This window comes from Microcaecilia unicolor, chromosome 9 (genome assembly GCF_901765095.1).
Source record: "Microcaecilia unicolor chromosome 9, aMicUni1.1, whole genome shotgun sequence".
Classification (NCBI taxonomy): Eukaryota; Metazoa; Chordata; class Amphibia; order Gymnophiona; family Siphonopidae; genus Microcaecilia; species Microcaecilia unicolor.
In genome coordinates this window covers 83407312-83424496 of record NC_044039.1, presented here as the reverse complement: position 1 = coordinate 83424496, position 17185 = coordinate 83407312, and the positions used below count along the sequence as shown (strand labels likewise).

The window sequence follows — 17185 nt, the reverse complement described above, 5'->3', positions numbered from 1 at the left end:
CCCATCCTCGTCAGTGTGAAGGATGAGCAGAGGGTCTTGAAGAGGTTGGCAAAGCTTTTTTACTGCCTCAAAAGGAAGACTGACTCTGTTGGAAATGTGATTTTTGAGCAAAAGAGCCAGATTTCCCTGGTCTGTAACACCTGGCTTACTTGAAACAGGCTTTAGCCGTTCAGGACTAAGGTTTAGGTTTGTCTTCAGGAAGGTGCTGAACTTTAGTGTCTCCTAAATTCTTAACAATCTTCTCTAGGTCAAAACCAAAGAGAAGTTTGCCCACGAAAGACAATTTAGCCAGACAAGACTTAGATGCTACATCAGCTGCCCAATGTCTCAACCAAAGCCATCTTCTTGCAGACACAGCTAGAGACAGAATTAGCTGATGCTCACAGACTATCATACGAAGAATCTGCAAGGTAAGACAGTGCTGCTTCCAAAGAAGGTAAAAAGTCAGGTGGAGAACCTAAGGCAGACAATTGCTGATCCCAAGAAAATGAAGCACTAGCAACAAAAGAAGGGACAAACTGCTGCCTGGGAATTTAAAGCTGTATTTGGAAAGCCAGACAACTCCAGTCTGCAGTCATGCACACCCTTAAGGGCAGTACCACCCTCTACTGGGATAGTTGTTCTTTTAGTGACCACTGTAATTAGGGCATCAACTTCTGGCAAAAACAAACTTCTCTGTCAGCTGATAGAAGGGGGTAAAGTTTAGACATAGCCCTTGCCACTTTTAGACTAGAGTCAGGAGTGTCCCACTGAGCCACAATGAGTTCCCTCAAAGCCTCATGAATATGAAAAGATTTAGAAGATTTAGAGGGTCTTTTTGTACCAGATATTATAGAGGGGTCTGAGGATGCAGCCTGAGCAGGAGAGGTAATATTTAAAACTTCCATAGTTTTGGTTATTAATAAGGTGAGTTCTTCCTTCAATAACCTAGCTGCTGTGGGATCATCCTCCCCCCTCCATATCAGTCATATCTGGTTCAGGCAAATCAGTAGTTACTAATAATCTTTCTTCAAAACCTTGAGGAGATGAAGGAGAAAGCGCTTCCAACTCCTTAAGTGCAATTTCCACTTTTATGAAAGATTCTCATCAGAAAGAGGCTAAGAAGCAGGAGTGAGAGAAACAGGCTGTTTGCTCATTAACAGGAAAGCCCGATGTAAAAGGAGTACAAATTTGGGTGAAAAGGCCAGCAAGAAAGCCTCCTGACTTGCACGAGCTGGCTCTAGCATCTTAAATTTGGCAGAATTTGTAATTCATCCGGTTTAACACAAATGTTACATAAGTCCGATGGCGAAAGCCAACTACCACAGCGGGAGCAGCTTTTTAAAAGTTCAGCCATGCTCTAGAACTCAGAGTTTGTAGAGTCTCCATCAGCCTGTTTGCTTCCAAGGCACTGTAAAGTCCTACAACTTTGTACACCAAAGCTAATTCTCAAAGAGAAATGCTATGGTAAAGCTTGCTAAGGTAAAGTTTAAGAGGCAGGAGAAAATCAGCTAGGGAAGAACAGAGGCAGAGAAGTGGTAATGGGGGAGGGACCTTGCACCACTAGGTTTACAACTGAGGCACAGCACTATCTCAACCCCAACGCAATTGAACCTGGTAACAGGACAGGTGACTACAGAGAGTCACAGAGCTGCACAGGGAATGTCTGTCTGCTGGATATAGAGAACACTGGCTGAGTTCTAATGCACAGGTGCTTGTATGGTACAGCTCGTGTGTTCTCTATCTCCACCTGATGGCAGATGGGCACAACCCATTAGTCTGGACTGATCCTTTGGTGACATAATGGAAGCATCCTATATAATAAAACACACCTCCAACATTCTGAAGCTGACTGCATGGCTGAGGCATTCCTGCTCTCTGTATCCATCTCCTGAATTGACATCACATACTTCCGGGTTCGTCACAAGCAGAAGTGACCAATCACACAAGGTTTCTCGGCTTCAGAATGTTGTAGGTGCATTCTATTAAATAGGATTGGTCAGTTCCTTGAAGCACAGCCAGAGCTCAGCGTCCTGCACAGTAACGCTCAGACACCAGAGAGGGGGGGAGGTATCTCTGTCACACACACACTCTCTCTCACACACTCTCTCTCTCTCTCACAGTCAATGTCTTTCTCTCACTCTCACACACTCTATGTCTCACACTGAATCACATTCATTCTCTATGTGTCACACAGTCACTCACATGCTCTCTTGGTCTCATACACTCAGTCTCACAGAAAGTCTGTCTCACACACACTCTCTCTCTCTCACACTGCGTCTCACATACTCACTTGCACACACTCATTCTCACACACACACACTCTCTCTCTCACAGACACACTCGCACCCAGACTCGCTCTCTCACACACACACACTCGCACATTCACTCTCTCTCTCACACACACACTCGCACATACACTCTCTCAAACATACATACTCCGAGGAAAGCCTTGCTAGCGCCCGTTTCATTTGTGTCAGAAACGGGCCTTTTTTACTAGTTAAAGAGAAAAATGTGATGAATCACCAAATGGACTGATTTAACTAGTTACAGGTAAATTTCACCTGAACACTCTTACCTTAAAAGAGACAAAAAGTGAAAAATCAGACAAATTTTAATGTGCATTTATTTTTGCTTAGATAGGATAAAAACAATTTGATGCAATAAAAACAATCTCTCCCCAAGAAATTCCATCCACATTTCAAACCAAGGAATGTACAAAAACATAGACCATCACCGTTGCCAGCTTAACTGATCTATATAACAAATGTAGAGGTTCTTTTAGTAAAAGGTGCTAAGCCCTTAATGCACAGCTAGTGTCTGAGAAAAGGCTACCACATAAATGTATTAAAGTGCTGTGCCACATTTTGCCTGTATTTGTGTGCAAAACCATGTAGCAATAATTTTGTAAAAATATTTTTCAGAGGGGGCGGGACATAGCATGAGTGGGGAATTGGTGTGCATGTGTTAACCAACTAGTGCAGGGGTAGGCAACCTTGGTCCTCAAGGGTTGCAACCCAGTCAGGTTTTCAGGATTTCCCCAGTAAACATACATGAGATCTATTTGCATACAATGCATGCATGCATGCAAATAGATCTCATGCATATACATTGGGGAAATCCTGAAAACCCAACTGGGTTGCAGCCCCTTGAGGACCAAGGTTGCCTACCCCTTACCTATGATTAGTGCACACTAACTGGTTAATGCAGGAGTCCTTAGGACCTCATGAACTACTGTAGAGGTGCTAAGCAGGTCTCAAATGCTATAATGGCAATGTTAGTGCACGATCTAAAAAGCACAAAAACAAAAAGGAAAATGCCTTAAAAATGAAAGTGCTAAATTTGCAGTTAGCCTGAGGGAAATTCCAGCATTAAGCTGTGTTAAGTGAACATTTTAACGCATTTTACAGTAGTAAAAGGGCCCCTAAACATGAAAACCAGTACAAAATAAACATGTATTGATTTTAATAGATTCCTTTTTTAGATAATACAGGATTTGATCATTCATTTTGAAAAGAGCATCCCAATTAGCACAAATCATACAAAGATGTTTTTTTTTATGTATGATACAGTGGGACTGTTATTTATTTTTAAAACTTTCACTGGCAGAAGACTACAATGATGGCAATTCTGTAAGTGGGGACCTCTGAATAGGCTCCCGGATGTAGTACGGGGAGCGGTATTCAAACAGCACCTGGGTGTCCAAATTCAGCATGCCATCATACACTTAGGCATCCACAGTTACACCAACATTATATAATAAGGGTATGCAAAAAACGTACATTATTTTATAAGTTGCGCATAACTGGGAAGCATGCCCATGTCCCACCCATACTCCTGCTTAGGATAAGTGCTACTTTTTGTCACATATAGGTGTACAAAGGGGTGCTTAATCTCAGGAGCTTGGTTACACAATTGTCCTGAATATGCATATGAAACAAAGTCATGGGAAAGTCATGCACACTGTCATTATTATGCTAGACATTTATTTTTCAATAAAAAGATGTTTTCTAGTGGTTCTCATTACATGGCAACATCAAAGAAAATGTCAGCATGTTGTGCAGCTTTCAGCCACAAATAAGGCACTGCAAAAACAATGTTAATGTATAACTTGAAATGTAGCACATGGTTTCACAAACTGATTATGTGGCATATTTTTGTACATAAGCAAAAACACTGAGAAGTCAGTACTAAATTCAGATCAAGTGGTAACCTCAAGCTGGGCAACATATAGTATACTGAAGAACTGAATTCTTAAGAACAGAAACAACTAAGTAACTGTTTAACAAGCTTATGAAGTATATTATACAGCTGAAGTAACAAGCAGCAATAGGCTGGATAGTTCTAAAATTAACACCAACCTACAGGAAATCCCAATGGATTTTTCTTCACTGTACAGTTTTATAATAATGGACCACAGAACATTTTGTGGTTCATTATTTAGTTTGCTGATGACAGCTCATAGGCCCCTGTTTGCAAAGCTGCGCTAGCGGCTGCCAATATGATAAAGCCGACAGCCCATTCAAAGTGAATGGGATGTCTTGGCATTGCCATGCAGCTTTGTAAACAGTGGGGTTAGTAACATTAGATCAGGTTACCTCCATCCTCTTTTTAAGTTATCAACTTCCATTACAGCAGAAAGACATCAATAATGCTGCAATTCCCCAGAAAAAAAAAATAACATTAATAAAACCGGTGTGATGCAATTTGTGGGATTATTAGTTTCATATCACACCTACTTAACTCATGACTACATTTCTTTATGTATTATTGATTTCCTGCATTATACACTGATACTAAGGGCATCTTTTAGTTCATCACAAATATTTTATATGAGGCAAGGCAAAAGCTACAATTAATACCGATGGAGTGAAGACTTACAGTGTTGTGCTACAAAAAGAGGACTCAAGCTTATTCATGTATGATCATAATTTATCAATAAGTATTGTCAATACTGTATCTTCTAGAATAATCTAAAAGTCTGAATCACAGAATACTTGGACTACTGGTATAGCAGGGCTAGTTAAAAAAAAATATGTAAAATATGCTGGCAATTTTAACAGTCTTCAAGCACAGGTTTTAATCTAAACCACAGTATACATGCTCCTTAATTTGGTTTGAATATCAAATTATATATAGATAAGTATATGTACATACATACATACACAAAAAGAAACATTTGAGTATTTTACAGTAGCATTTACTTGAACTTCTTGGTAGATCTCCAGCCTTCCAAAAAAATCAGCTGCCAAATTGTTAGAAAGGACTACATTCTAAGAAAAATATGGCATATGGAAGAGGTTTCTCAAGAGTGCCACTTAGGTTCTGTCCTGAAAACCATCTTCAGTGTAAAAAAATACACAAACAGCATTAACAGAAAATACTGGTAGCACAAAATCTATTAATTAACAACAACTTGTTCCACGCCATCGTAAGAACCAGACTGGCAGCATGGAAAGAACATGTGTGCAACATTATGGAAATGCTACAGCAGTCTTATTTTTGGCAGAAAATTGCATAATCTAGCTCATAATTTAGGTACTGCACAAAATGAACTGACCAAGAAAAAAATGAATTCTGTATTTAAATAGTAATTAAAAATTGCAGTCTCTCAAATAGTATAAAGCAAAACGTGAATGCAAAAAAATAAGCTATGGCGCTTAAAAATTTGAAAGAATAAAAGGCACTACTGAAGAGACAGTGGGAGACTGAAAAAGCTAGAATTTGCTACACAAACACAAGTTCTTCAGTTTTGAACTGTGGATGCTCAATCATATGTCTTCATTAGCATTAGTACTGATATATAATCATAATTCCTTGCATTATTTTAGGCATGTACATAGTATTCTATACATCTCCCTCCTAATGGAAACAGACTGAGCTGTACAAGTAGTACAGTATTGTAGCACACATGGAATCACTGTGGTTGGTCACTGGATTGGTTCCACATAATTGGCTGGGTACAAGCCAACTTGTCCATTCCCTAAACGTCCTTTGCACCAACCTTGTTCATCCTCATCTTCTATTTTAGTTAGTTCTTCCCCTGCAAAACAAACTTTACTTTAAGCAAACTGCATTGTGACAATTTTGCAAAACTACTGTTATGCTTAATGTTGGTAGTGTTTCAATCCTTTATCTATTCCCACTACTCAATGCTGGTGTTAGACATGTCAGAGCTAAGAGTAGAAATTTGAGAAGGAACCGAAATCCTTCTTCAGTTTTAGGCAAGTTTTGGCTCCTTATAGTATGGGAGTCCAAGGAATTGTCCTGATAGCATCCCCTCCCTTCAATTCCGGCCTTCCTTTACTGGGTGCTGCAAATGTAAATGTGTTTGGAGAGGATATCTGAAGTACAGCAGCAGGCCTATTGGTAAAGTGAATGATACATACCTGTAGCAGGTGTTCTCCGAGGACAGCAGGCTGATTGTTCTCACGACTGGGTGACGTCCGCGGCAGCCCCCACCAACCGGAAAAGGCTTCGCGGGACGGTCGGCACGCAGGGCACGCCCACCGCGCATGCGCGGCCATCTTCCCGCCCGTGCGCGACCGCTCCCGCCAGTTGAATGACAAGCAATAAATATGAAACACAACTCCAAAGGGGAGGAGGGAGGGTAGGTGAGAACAATCAGCCTGCTGTCCTCGGAGAACACCTGCTACAGGTATGTATCATTCACTTTCTCCGAGGACAAGCAGGCTGCTTGTTCTCACGACTGGGGTATCCCTAGCTTTCAGGCTCACTCAAAACAAGAACCCAGGTCAATTGAACCTCGCAACGGCGAGGGTACAACAGAAATTGACCTACGAAGAACAACTAACTGAGAGTGCAGCCTGACCAGAATAAATTCGGGTCCTGGAGGGTGGAGTTGGATTTACACCCCAAACAGATTCTGCAGCACCGACTGCCCGAACCGACTGTCGCGTCGGGTATCCTGCTGGAGGCAGTAATGTGATGTGAATGTGTGGACAGATGACCACGTCGCAGCCTTGCAAATCTCTTCAATAGTGGCTGACTTCAAGAGGGCCACTGACGCTGCCATGGCTCTGACACTATGAGCCGTGACATGACCCTCAAGAGCCAGCCCAGCCTGGGCGTAAGTGAAGGAAATGCAATCTGCTAGCCAATTGGAGATGGTGCGTTTCCAGACAGCGACCCCTAGCCTGTTAGGGTCGAAAGAAACAAACAATTGGGCGGACTGTCTGTGGGGCTGTGTCCGCTCCAAGTAGAAGGCCAATGCTCTCTTGCAGTCCAATGTGTGCAACTGACGTTCAGCAGGGCGGGTATGCGGCCTGGGGAAGAATGTTGGCAAGACAATTGACTGGTTAAGATGGAACTCCGACACCACCTTCGGCAGGAACTTTGGGTGGGTGCGGAGCACTACTCTGTTGTGATGAAATTTGGTATACGGAGCATGAGCTACCAGGGCTTGAAGCTCACTGACCCTACGAGCTGAAGTAACTGCCACCAAGAAAATGACCTTCCAGGTCAAGTACTTCAGATGGCAGGAATTCAGTGGCTCAAAAGGAGGTTTCATCAGCTGGGTGAGGACGACGTTGAGATCCCATGACACTGTAGGAGGCTTGATAGGGGGCTTTGACAAAAGCAAGCCTCTCATGAATCGAACGACTAAAGGCTCTCCAGAGATGGCTTTACCTTCCACACGATAATGGTAAGCACTAATCGCACTAAGGTGATTCCTTATTGAGTTGGTCTTGAGGCCAGACTCTGATAAGTGCAGAAGGTATTCAAGCAGGTTCTGTGCAGGGCAAGAACGAGGTTCTAGGGCCTTGCTCTCACACCAAACGAGAAACCTCCTCCACTTGAAAAAGTAACTCTTTTTAGTGGAATACTTCCTAGAGGCAAGCAAGACCCGGGAGACACCCTCAGACAGACCCAACGCAGCGAAGTCTACGCCCTCAACATCCAGGCCGTGAGAGCCAGGGATTGAAGGTTGGGGTGCAGCAACGCTCCGTCGTTCTGCGAAATGAGAGTCGGAAAACACTCCAATCTCCACGGTTCTTCTGAGGACAACTCCAGAAGAAGAGGGAACCAGATCTGACGGGGCCAAAAGGGCGCTATCAGAATCATGGTGCCGTGGTCTTGCTTGAGCTTCAGTAAGGTCTTCCCCACCAAAGGTATGGGAGGATAAGCATACAGGAGGCCGGTCCCCCAATGAAGGAGAAAGGCATCTGACGCTAGCCTGCCGTGTGTCTGAAGTCTGGAACAGAACAGAGGCAGCTTGTGGTTGGTCTGAGAGGCGAAAAGATCCACCGAGGGGGTGCCCCACTCTCGGAAGATCTTGCGTACCACTCTGGAATGGAGCGACCACTCGTGCGGTTGCATGACTCTGCTCAGTCTGTCGGCCAGACTGTTGTTTACGCCTGCCAGGTACGTGGCTTGGAGGAGCATGCCAAACCGGCACGCCCAACGCCACATCCCGACGGCTTCCTGACACAGGGGGCGAGATCCGGTGCCCCCCTGCTTGTTGACGTAATACATTGCAACCTGATTGTCTGTCCGAATTTGGATAATTTGGTAGGACAGCCGATCTCTGAAAGCCTTCAGTGTGTTCCAGATCGCTCGGAGCTCCAGGAGGTTGATCTGCAGATCCTTTTCCTGGAGGGACCACAGACCCTGGGTGTGAAGCCCATCGACATGAGCTCCCCACCCCAGGCGAGATGCATCCGTCGTCAGCACTTTCGTGGGCTGCGGAATTTGGAATGGACGTCCCAGGGTCAAATTGGTCCGGATGGTCCACCAGAGCAGTGAAGTGCGGCAACTGGTGGAGAGGCGGATGACATCTTCTAGATCCCCGGTGGCTTGAAACCACTGGGAAGCTAGGGTCCACTGAGCAGATCTCATGTGAAGACGAGCCATGGGAGTCACATGAACTGTGGAGGCCATATGACCCAGAAGTCTCAACATCTGCCGAGCTGTGACCTGCTGAGACGCTCTGGTCTGCGAAGCCAGGGCCAGGAAATTGGTGGCCCTCGCTTCGGGAAGGTAGGCCTGAGCCGTCTGGGCATTCAGCAGAGCTCCTATGAATTCCAGAGACTGTGTTGGCTGGAGATGGGACTTTGGGTAATTTATCACAAACCCCAGCAGCTCCAGAAGTCGAGTAGTGCACTGCATAGACCGGAGGGCTCCCGCCTCCGAGGTGTTCTTGACCAGCCAATCGTCGAGATATGGGAACACGTGCACTCCCAGCTTGCGTAGGTAGACCGCTACCATCACGAGGCACTTGGTAAACACTCGTGGAGCAGAGGCGAGCCCAAAGGGCAGCACACAATACTGAAAGTGCCGTGCGCCCAGGCGGAATCTGAGATACTGTCTGTGAGCTGGCAGTATCGGTATGTGAGTATATGCGTCCTTTAAATCCAGGGAACATAGCCAGTCGTTTTTCTGAATCATTGGCAGAAGGGTGCCCAAGGAAAGCATCCTGAACTTTTCTTTGACCAGGAATTTGTTCAGGCCTCTCAGGTCTAGGATGGGACGCATCCCCCCTGTTTTCTTTTCCACAAGGAAGTTCCTGGAATAGAATCCCTGCCCTTCCTGCCCGGGTGGTACGGGCTCGACCGCATTGGCGCTGAGAAGGGCGGAGAGTTCCTCTGCAAGTACCTGCTTGTGATGGGAGCTGAAAGATTGAGCTCCCGGAGGACAATTTGGAGGCAGGGAGGCCAAATTCCGGGCGTATCCGCACCGCACTATTTGGAGAACCCACTGGTCGGAGGTTATGAGAGGCCACCTTTGGTGAAAAAAACTTAACCTCCCCCCGACCGGCAGATCGTCCGGTACGGACACTTTGAGGGCGGCTATGTTCCCGAGGATCCAGTCAAAAGCCCGTCCCCGGCTTTTGCTGTGGAGGCGCAGGGGGCTGCTTAGGCGCACGCTGTTGACGAGAACGAGCGCGCTGGGGCTGTCCCTGTGCCTGGCGAGGCCTTCGGGCCGGCTGGTTGTACTTACGCTTTGCAAAAGAATAGGGCGCAGCCTGCCGGGCCCGGGAAAAACGTCCACCTGCTGAGGTGGATGCTGAAGGCGCCCGGTGGGAGAGCTTGTCGAGGGCGGTTTCCCGCTGATGCAGTTGGTCCACCAGCTGCTCGACCTTCTCGCCAAAAATGTTATCCCCCCGGCAAGGGACGTCGGCCAGTCTCTGCTGGGTGCGGTTGTCCAGGTCAGAGGCACGCAGCCATGAGAGCCTGCGCATCACTATACCTTGGGCCGCAGCACGAGATGCCACGTCACAGGTGTCACAGATACCGCTGGACAGGAACTTTCTGCACGCCTTCAGCTGCCTGACCACCTCCTGATAAGGCCTGGACTGCTCCGGCGGGAGCTTATCGACCAGGTCCGCCAGTTGTTGCACATTAGTCCGCATGTGGATGCTCATATAGAGCAGGTATGACTGGATGCGGGTCACGAGCATGGAGGATTGGTAGGCCTTCCTCCCAAACGAGTCCAGAGTGCGAGACTCCCGCCCCGGGGGCGCCGAGGCGGTATCCCTCGAACTCCGTGCCCTCTTGAGAGCAGAATCCACGACCGCCGAGTCATGGGGCAGTTGGGGCCGCATTAACTCTGGGTCAGAGTGGATCCTGTACTGGGACTCTGCTTTCTTGGGAATGGTGGGGTTAGTTAACGGTCGCACCCAGTTCCGAAGCAGTGTCTCCTTGAGGACATTGTGCAGCGGCACCGTGGAGGACTCTCTAGGTGGTGATGGATAGTCGAGGACCTCGAGCATCTCGGCCCTCGGCTCTTCCACAGAGACCACGGGAAAGGGAATGCTAATAGACATATCCCGCACAAAGGAGGCAAAGGAGAGACTCTCAGGAGGTGAGAGCTTCCTCTCCGGTGAAGGTGTGGGGTCCGAGGGAAGGCCCGTAGACTCCTCTGAGGAGAAATATCTAGGGTCCTCCTCTTCCCCCCACGAGGCCTCATCCTCGGTATCGGACATAAGCTCATGTAGCTGAGTCCTGAACCGGGCCCGGCTCGACGTCGAGGCACCGAGGTCTCGGTGTCGTCGAGTGGTGGACTCCCGCGTCGGCGGGGACGGAGCTCCCTCCATCGACGTCGACTCCACCTGCGTGGCGGTCGAGACCGGCGCCGCAAGCGGCGGCGGTGTCGACGGCCCCGGCGCCGGGCTAGAGCTCGCCGGCGCCACAGACATCGGCGCCGAGGGCGCAAGCACCCCCGGCGCCGGCACAGCCTGGCGCATCAGCCCTTCCAGGATCCCCGGAAGGATGGCTCTGAGGCACTCGTCCAGGCCCGCTGCCGGGAAAGGCGGTGGGGCCGGTAGGGGTGTCGGTGCCAGAAGCTGATGGGGGCCAGGAGACGGCACCGAGGTGCCGGAACCCTGACGCGTCGGTACCTCCACAACCGACGGGGACCTCTCCTCTCGGCGATGACGCTTCGGCGTCGCCTCCTCTCCGATGTCCGGATGCACCGAGGGCGACCGGTGACGATGCTTCTTGTCCTTCTTTCGATGCGCGTCACCGGCGCCGGGAGGTATGGAGGAGGAGGAGGACGATCCCCCTCGGTCTCGAGGAGCCGGGTCAGACAGGGTTCGGTCCCGTGGACCACGGGCTGAGGGAGTGACCGGGGCCGACTGCCCACGCGGCCGCTCACCTCCACCCTCGCCGGCGGACCGGCGGGCCGACGGGACCTGTTCTCCTGGGGTCGATGCCATCGGTGCCGATGTCTCGGGCATCGATACCGGTACCGAAGGACCGGGCGTCGATACCGATGCCGTCGAGGTCGACGTCGAGGGGCCGGCGCAAGTTCCAAAAAGACGGTCCCGCAGAACTTGCCTCACAACTTGAGTCCGTTTCCGGAGACCGAGACACAGGGAACACGACTTGATATTGTGCTCCGGCCCGAGGCACTGGAGGCACCAAGCGTGGGTGTCGGTCTGCGAGATCGGCCGGCCGCAGCGACCACACTTTTTAAATCCACTCGGGACCTTCGAGGACATCGACGGAAAAATCGCGTCAGCGAAGTCAAAGTCGTCAATGGTGGCGAAAATCACACCTCGAAAAAGAAAACGACCGTGCGGCCACTAGGCCGCAACGCGGCGTCCCCGCTGGAAACGAGGGAAAAAGGGAGCGCGTGCTCCACACGCTCAGGTTTTTTTTTTTTTTGAAAAAGAAAAGGGAAACCGGCGGTAACAAAAATTAAATAGAAAAAAACAACGATCCGCGTAAACGCGATCGACTTTCCGGCGGCTGAAAGCAGAGAGAGCGGCAAAGCACGACTCTCTCCAGACGCGGAAAAAAAGGAACTGGCGGGAGCGGTCGCGCACGGGCGGGAAGACGGCCGCGCATGCGCGGTGGGCGTGCCCTGCGTGCCGACCGTCCCGCAAAGCCTTTTCCGGTTGGTGGGGGCTGCCGCGGACGTCACCCAGTCGTGAGAACAAGCAGCCTGCTTGTCCTCGGAGAACTAAGATTACATGCAACAGAACAATGTGTTATTTTTTAACTGACTGGATCTGTAGAGATAAAGCTATTAGGGGGTGTAGGAGATATGGTTGTTTTCTCATGTATAAGGGAAATGCCCTCCCTCTCTCAATATTAATTCCTACTTCCCTCCTCATCTAGTCCAGCATCTCCTCCTCTCTCTCCTCCTTGCCCCCCCCCCCCCACACGGTCAGCCACTCTCCTCAAACCTGCCCTTGTCTTGTGTGTCCATTACATTGCCGTAACAGTCAGTGCTTAAAAAAGCAAAACAAAAACAAAACCCAAATGAAAAGCGACCATCTAGGCATTTAAACTAGAAGGCGGGGGAGGCATATGGAGGCAGGTCACTTCCAGTGGTCACCCCCAGCTAAAGACAAGGTGTGACAGTAGTAATGAAAACAGCTATCTTAGCAAATCACTTCTTACCCAACACAGCAGGAAGTGAGACTAAAAAAAAACCTAAACTAGCTGGAAAGCGATGACCACAAATGCTCACAGTCTAAGCAACCAAGTTCATGATCTGCAAGCCCTGATGTTAGAGGCAGACAAACATTGTTGCCATCACTGAGACATGGTTCATGAATGGGATGCAAACATACAAGGCTACAATCTATTTAAGATGGATAGAGATGGTCACAAAGGTAGAGGAGTAGCTCTGTATGTGGGAAATGATATCACAGCAACTCAAATGCCATGGGCCTGGGGAAAGGAAGAAGCGATATGGATCACCTTGAAAAGAAATGATGAAACCTCTGTCCACATGGATGTTGTCTGCAGACCTCCAACACAATCGGAGGAACTAGATAAAGGCCTGGTTACAGATATCCAAAAGTTGGGAAAGAAAAAAAGAGTTGCTGTTGCTGGGAGATTTCAACCTGCCAGATGCAGATTGAAATGTTCCATCTGCGAAATCGGAAAGAAGTAAAGAGATTGTGGATTCTTTACAAAGTGCTCTGCTTAGAGAAATGGTGACAAACACACAAGGGAAGGAGTGACGTTGGATCTGCTGCTCACAAATAGGGAAAGTGTGTCTAAGGTCCAAATGGGTGCCCACCTGGGAAGCGATAATCATCAAACAGTTTGGTTTGATATAACAGCTAAAGAGGAGGGCAACCACTCAAAACTCAGAGTCCTGGATTTCAAACATGCTGACTAGCAAAATGAGGGAATACCTGAAGAAAGAGCTGACGGGTTGGGAGGATATACGAGAAGTGAAATGGCAGTGGACCAGGATGAAAGGAGCTATAAATATTGCTACTAACCTTTATGTAAAAAAAGTAAATAAAAGCAAGAGAAAAAGGAAACCAATATGGTTCTCCAAGCAAGTGGCTGAGAAAATAAAGGCTAAAGAGTTGGCATTCATAAAATACAGAAAAACTCAAGAAGAACAGAGGAATACCGGATGAAACAAAGCAGCCAAGAGAGAGATACATCTGGCAAAAGTGCAAACGGAAGAACAAATGGCTAGAAATGTAACATAGTAAATAATGGCAGATAAAGATCTGAATGGTCCATCCAGTCTGCCCAATTGTAATGTAAGGAGGATAAGAATTTTTTTTTCAGGTATATTAGTGAAAGGAGGAAGACTAAAAGCGAAATTGTGAGACTGAAAGATGCTGTGAACTGCTATGTGGAGAATGAGGAGGAAAAATCAAATGTGCTAAAAAGATATTTCTGTTCTGTGTTCACAGAAGAAAATTCTGGAGAAGGACCACGATTTACTGGCAAAGGTACATATGAGAATGGAGTGGATATAGCACCATTTACGGAAGAAAGTGTTTATGAACAACTTGAAAAACTGAAGGTGGACAAAGTTATGGGATTGGACGGGATCCATCCGAGGATATTGAGGGATCTCAGAGAGATTCTGGAGACAGGGAGGTTCCTTGAGATTGGAGAACAGCGGATGTGGTCCCTCCTCATCAAAGTGGTGATAGAGAAGAAATTGGAAACTACAGGGCGGTAAGCCTCACTTTGTGTATTGGAAAAGTAATGGAAGCAATGCTGTGAAGGACAGGATACTGAATTTCCTGGAATCCAATAGGTTACAAGATCCGAGACAATATGGTTTTACCAAAGGTAAATCGTGCCAAACGAATCTGATTGAATTCTTTGGGTGACTAGAGAACTGGATTGAGGATGTGCGCTAGATGTAATTACTTAGATTCCAGCAAAGCCTTTGACACAGTTCCTCACAGGAGGCTCTTGAATAAACTTGACAGGCTGAAGATAGGACCCAAAGTGGTGAACTGGATTAGGAACTGGTTGACAGACAGACAGAGGGTGGTGGTGAATGGAATTCACTCAGAGGAAGGAAAAGCAAGTAGTAGAGTGCCTCAAGGATCGGTGCTGGGGCCAATTCTAATATATTTGTGAGCAACATTGCTGAAGGTTTAGAAGGTAAAGTCTGCCTTTTTGCAGATGATACCAAGATTTGAAACATATATGCATATTTTCAAAGCCTTCCAAAGTTCCATAGAAACCTATGGAACTTTGGAAGGCTAAGTGCTTTGAAAATATGCCTGATAGTGGACACTTTGGAGGGCGTGGAAAACATGAAAAAGGATCTGAAGAAGTTAGAAGAATGGTCTAATATTTGGCAATTAAAATTCAATGCTAAGAAGTGCAAAGTGATGCACTTAGGGAGTAGAAATGCAAGGGAGGCATATGTGCTAGGCGATGAGAAGCTGATATGCACACACAGGGACAGGGATCTTGGGGTGATAGTATCTGACGATCTGAAGGCAAAGAAACAGTGTGACAAGATGGTGGGCATAGCCATAAGGATGCTAGGCTGTTTAGAGAGAGGTACAAAGGAGGTGTTGATGCCCCTGTACAAGTTGATGGTGAGGCCCCAAGTGGAGTATTGTGTTCAGTTTTGGAGGGCATATCTTGCTACTGATGAAAGAAAACAAGAAGCGGTCCAGAGGAAGGCGACAAGAATGATTATGGGGCTTGGCGCCAAAATACATTTGAGAAGAGACTGGAAGACCTGAATATGTATACCCTAGAGGAGAGGAGGGACAGGGGAGATATGACACAAGGCATTTAAATACTTGAAAGGTATTAATATAGAAATAAATATTTTCCAGAGAAGGGAAATGATAAAACTAGAGGACATGAATTTGAGGATGCAGGGTTGTAGACTTTGGAGTTATGTCAGAAAAGTTTTCTTCACGGAGAAGGTGGTGGATGGATGCCTGGAATGACCTCCTGAGGGAGATGGTGGAAAAAGAAAACTGTGGCGGAATTAAAAAAGGTGCGGGATGAACTCAGAGAATCTCTAATTAGAACATGAATGTTATAAAAAACAAAAAACAAAGGGTTGCACATGTGTTTGCATGTCAAGTGGTGCTTAGATGGCTGCATCAACCAAGACCAGTGCTGGTCTGCCTTAAACAGAGTCCTGCAAATGGCAATCCGGTTTAGAATGGGCTGCAGAGAGCTTCAATGGAAATTTCAGTGGTTTGGAATGTGAGGACAATGCCGGGCAGACTTTTAGTCTTTGTCCCGCAAATGACAAGACGGATTTGGATAGGCTGGAGTGGGCTTTGACAGCAACTTCAGTAGTTGGAACATAAGGACAGAGCCGAGCCGGGCGAACTTCTATGGTCTATGTCCCACAAATACCAAAGAAAGACCATGATCAAGTATATACTATCATGTTTATTGTTGATTTAAATCTTGAAATGATAATGAATGTGACTGTTGGGCAGACTGGATGGCCCATTCAGGTCTTTATTTGCCGTCATTACTGTGTTATTATTATTTACTAAGTTACAAAGCCTCATGCTCAAACAGCCAGGCTCTGCTAACCCCAGCCTCTGATGCATACTTCCTGCTGACATGAGGATGGGACTAGCAGAACTTGGTTGAGTGCTTGAGCATAAGGTTCTGTGCTGGTTGCTGTTTTGGCTTTATTTTAGCACTGACAGTTTTAGCAACAGAAAGGAGCTACAGGACAAGGATAGAAAGAGGGGGAGATGCTGGACTACATGGTAAAAGATAGAAAGAGGGGGGAGATGCTGGACTACATGGTAAAGGAGCAGGGGTCAAAGAAAGATGCTGGAACCTTTTGGGGGGAGTGAGGGGAGATGCTGCACACAGGGAGGAGGTAAATAAGGAGACAGAGGGTAGATGTTAGATTTTGGAGGGGGGACATTGAGAAATGAGTAGGGTGGAAGAAACGTCTAATATGGGGGCTGGGAGGAGACAGTTGACTAGCAGATGCTGGGGCTGATTTAGGGAGAAATGGGCTGGGGACTGAGTTGGAAGAAAGGGAAATATACTGGGGGGAAAGGGAAGCAAGAAGACAGTGTAGCAGGGATAAAGCAAGAGCATAAGCAGTGGAAGGTGGAGATGGTGGAAATAAGGTTTGCATGCTGGAGCAAACAGGAAAGGTAAGATAGGTGGGTGGAGGGGGGTTGGGGAAGAAGCAAAGCAATGGATATTGGGGAAGAAGCAAAGCAATGGATATTGGGTAAGGGGAGAAGGGCTATGAAGAGAGAATAAAAAGGAAGGGGATGTCTTTGAAGGAGATGAGAGGGTAGAAATGGGGAAGTAAATAGGGGACTAAGAGACTGAACAAAGAAGCAAGAAAGGGGACTTTAGGTGGAGAGGGGATGAGTGAGAGGGTAGGAGAGGGGATGAGTGAGAGGGTAGGAATGGAGCTGGTGAGGGAATGAGAAGCAGAAGTAGATGAAGATGGGTAGGGTATGAGTACAGAGGCTAGAAATGGGGAACTAGGTGGTTGAAAGAATGAA

General features: G+C 47.2%; 1 protein-coding gene across 3 annotated transcripts in view; it reads right to left on the bottom strand.

Annotated features, from left to right (window-relative positions):
- Nucleotides 1–3461: 3461 nt before the first annotated feature.
- Nucleotides 3462–17185, bottom strand: part of PACSIN2 (protein kinase C and casein kinase substrate in neurons 2) — a 192962-nt gene continuing 179238 nt past the window's right edge. For all 3 annotated transcript variants that reach the window (XM_030215522.1, XM_030215521.1, XM_030215523.1), the window contains one exon: nucleotides 3462–6022. In XM_030215522.1, the coding sequence (XP_030071382.1) occupies nucleotides 5910–6022 (113 nt within the window). In that variant the 3' untranslated portion in view covers nucleotides 3462–5909. The remainder of the gene's footprint in view (nucleotides 6023–17185) is intronic.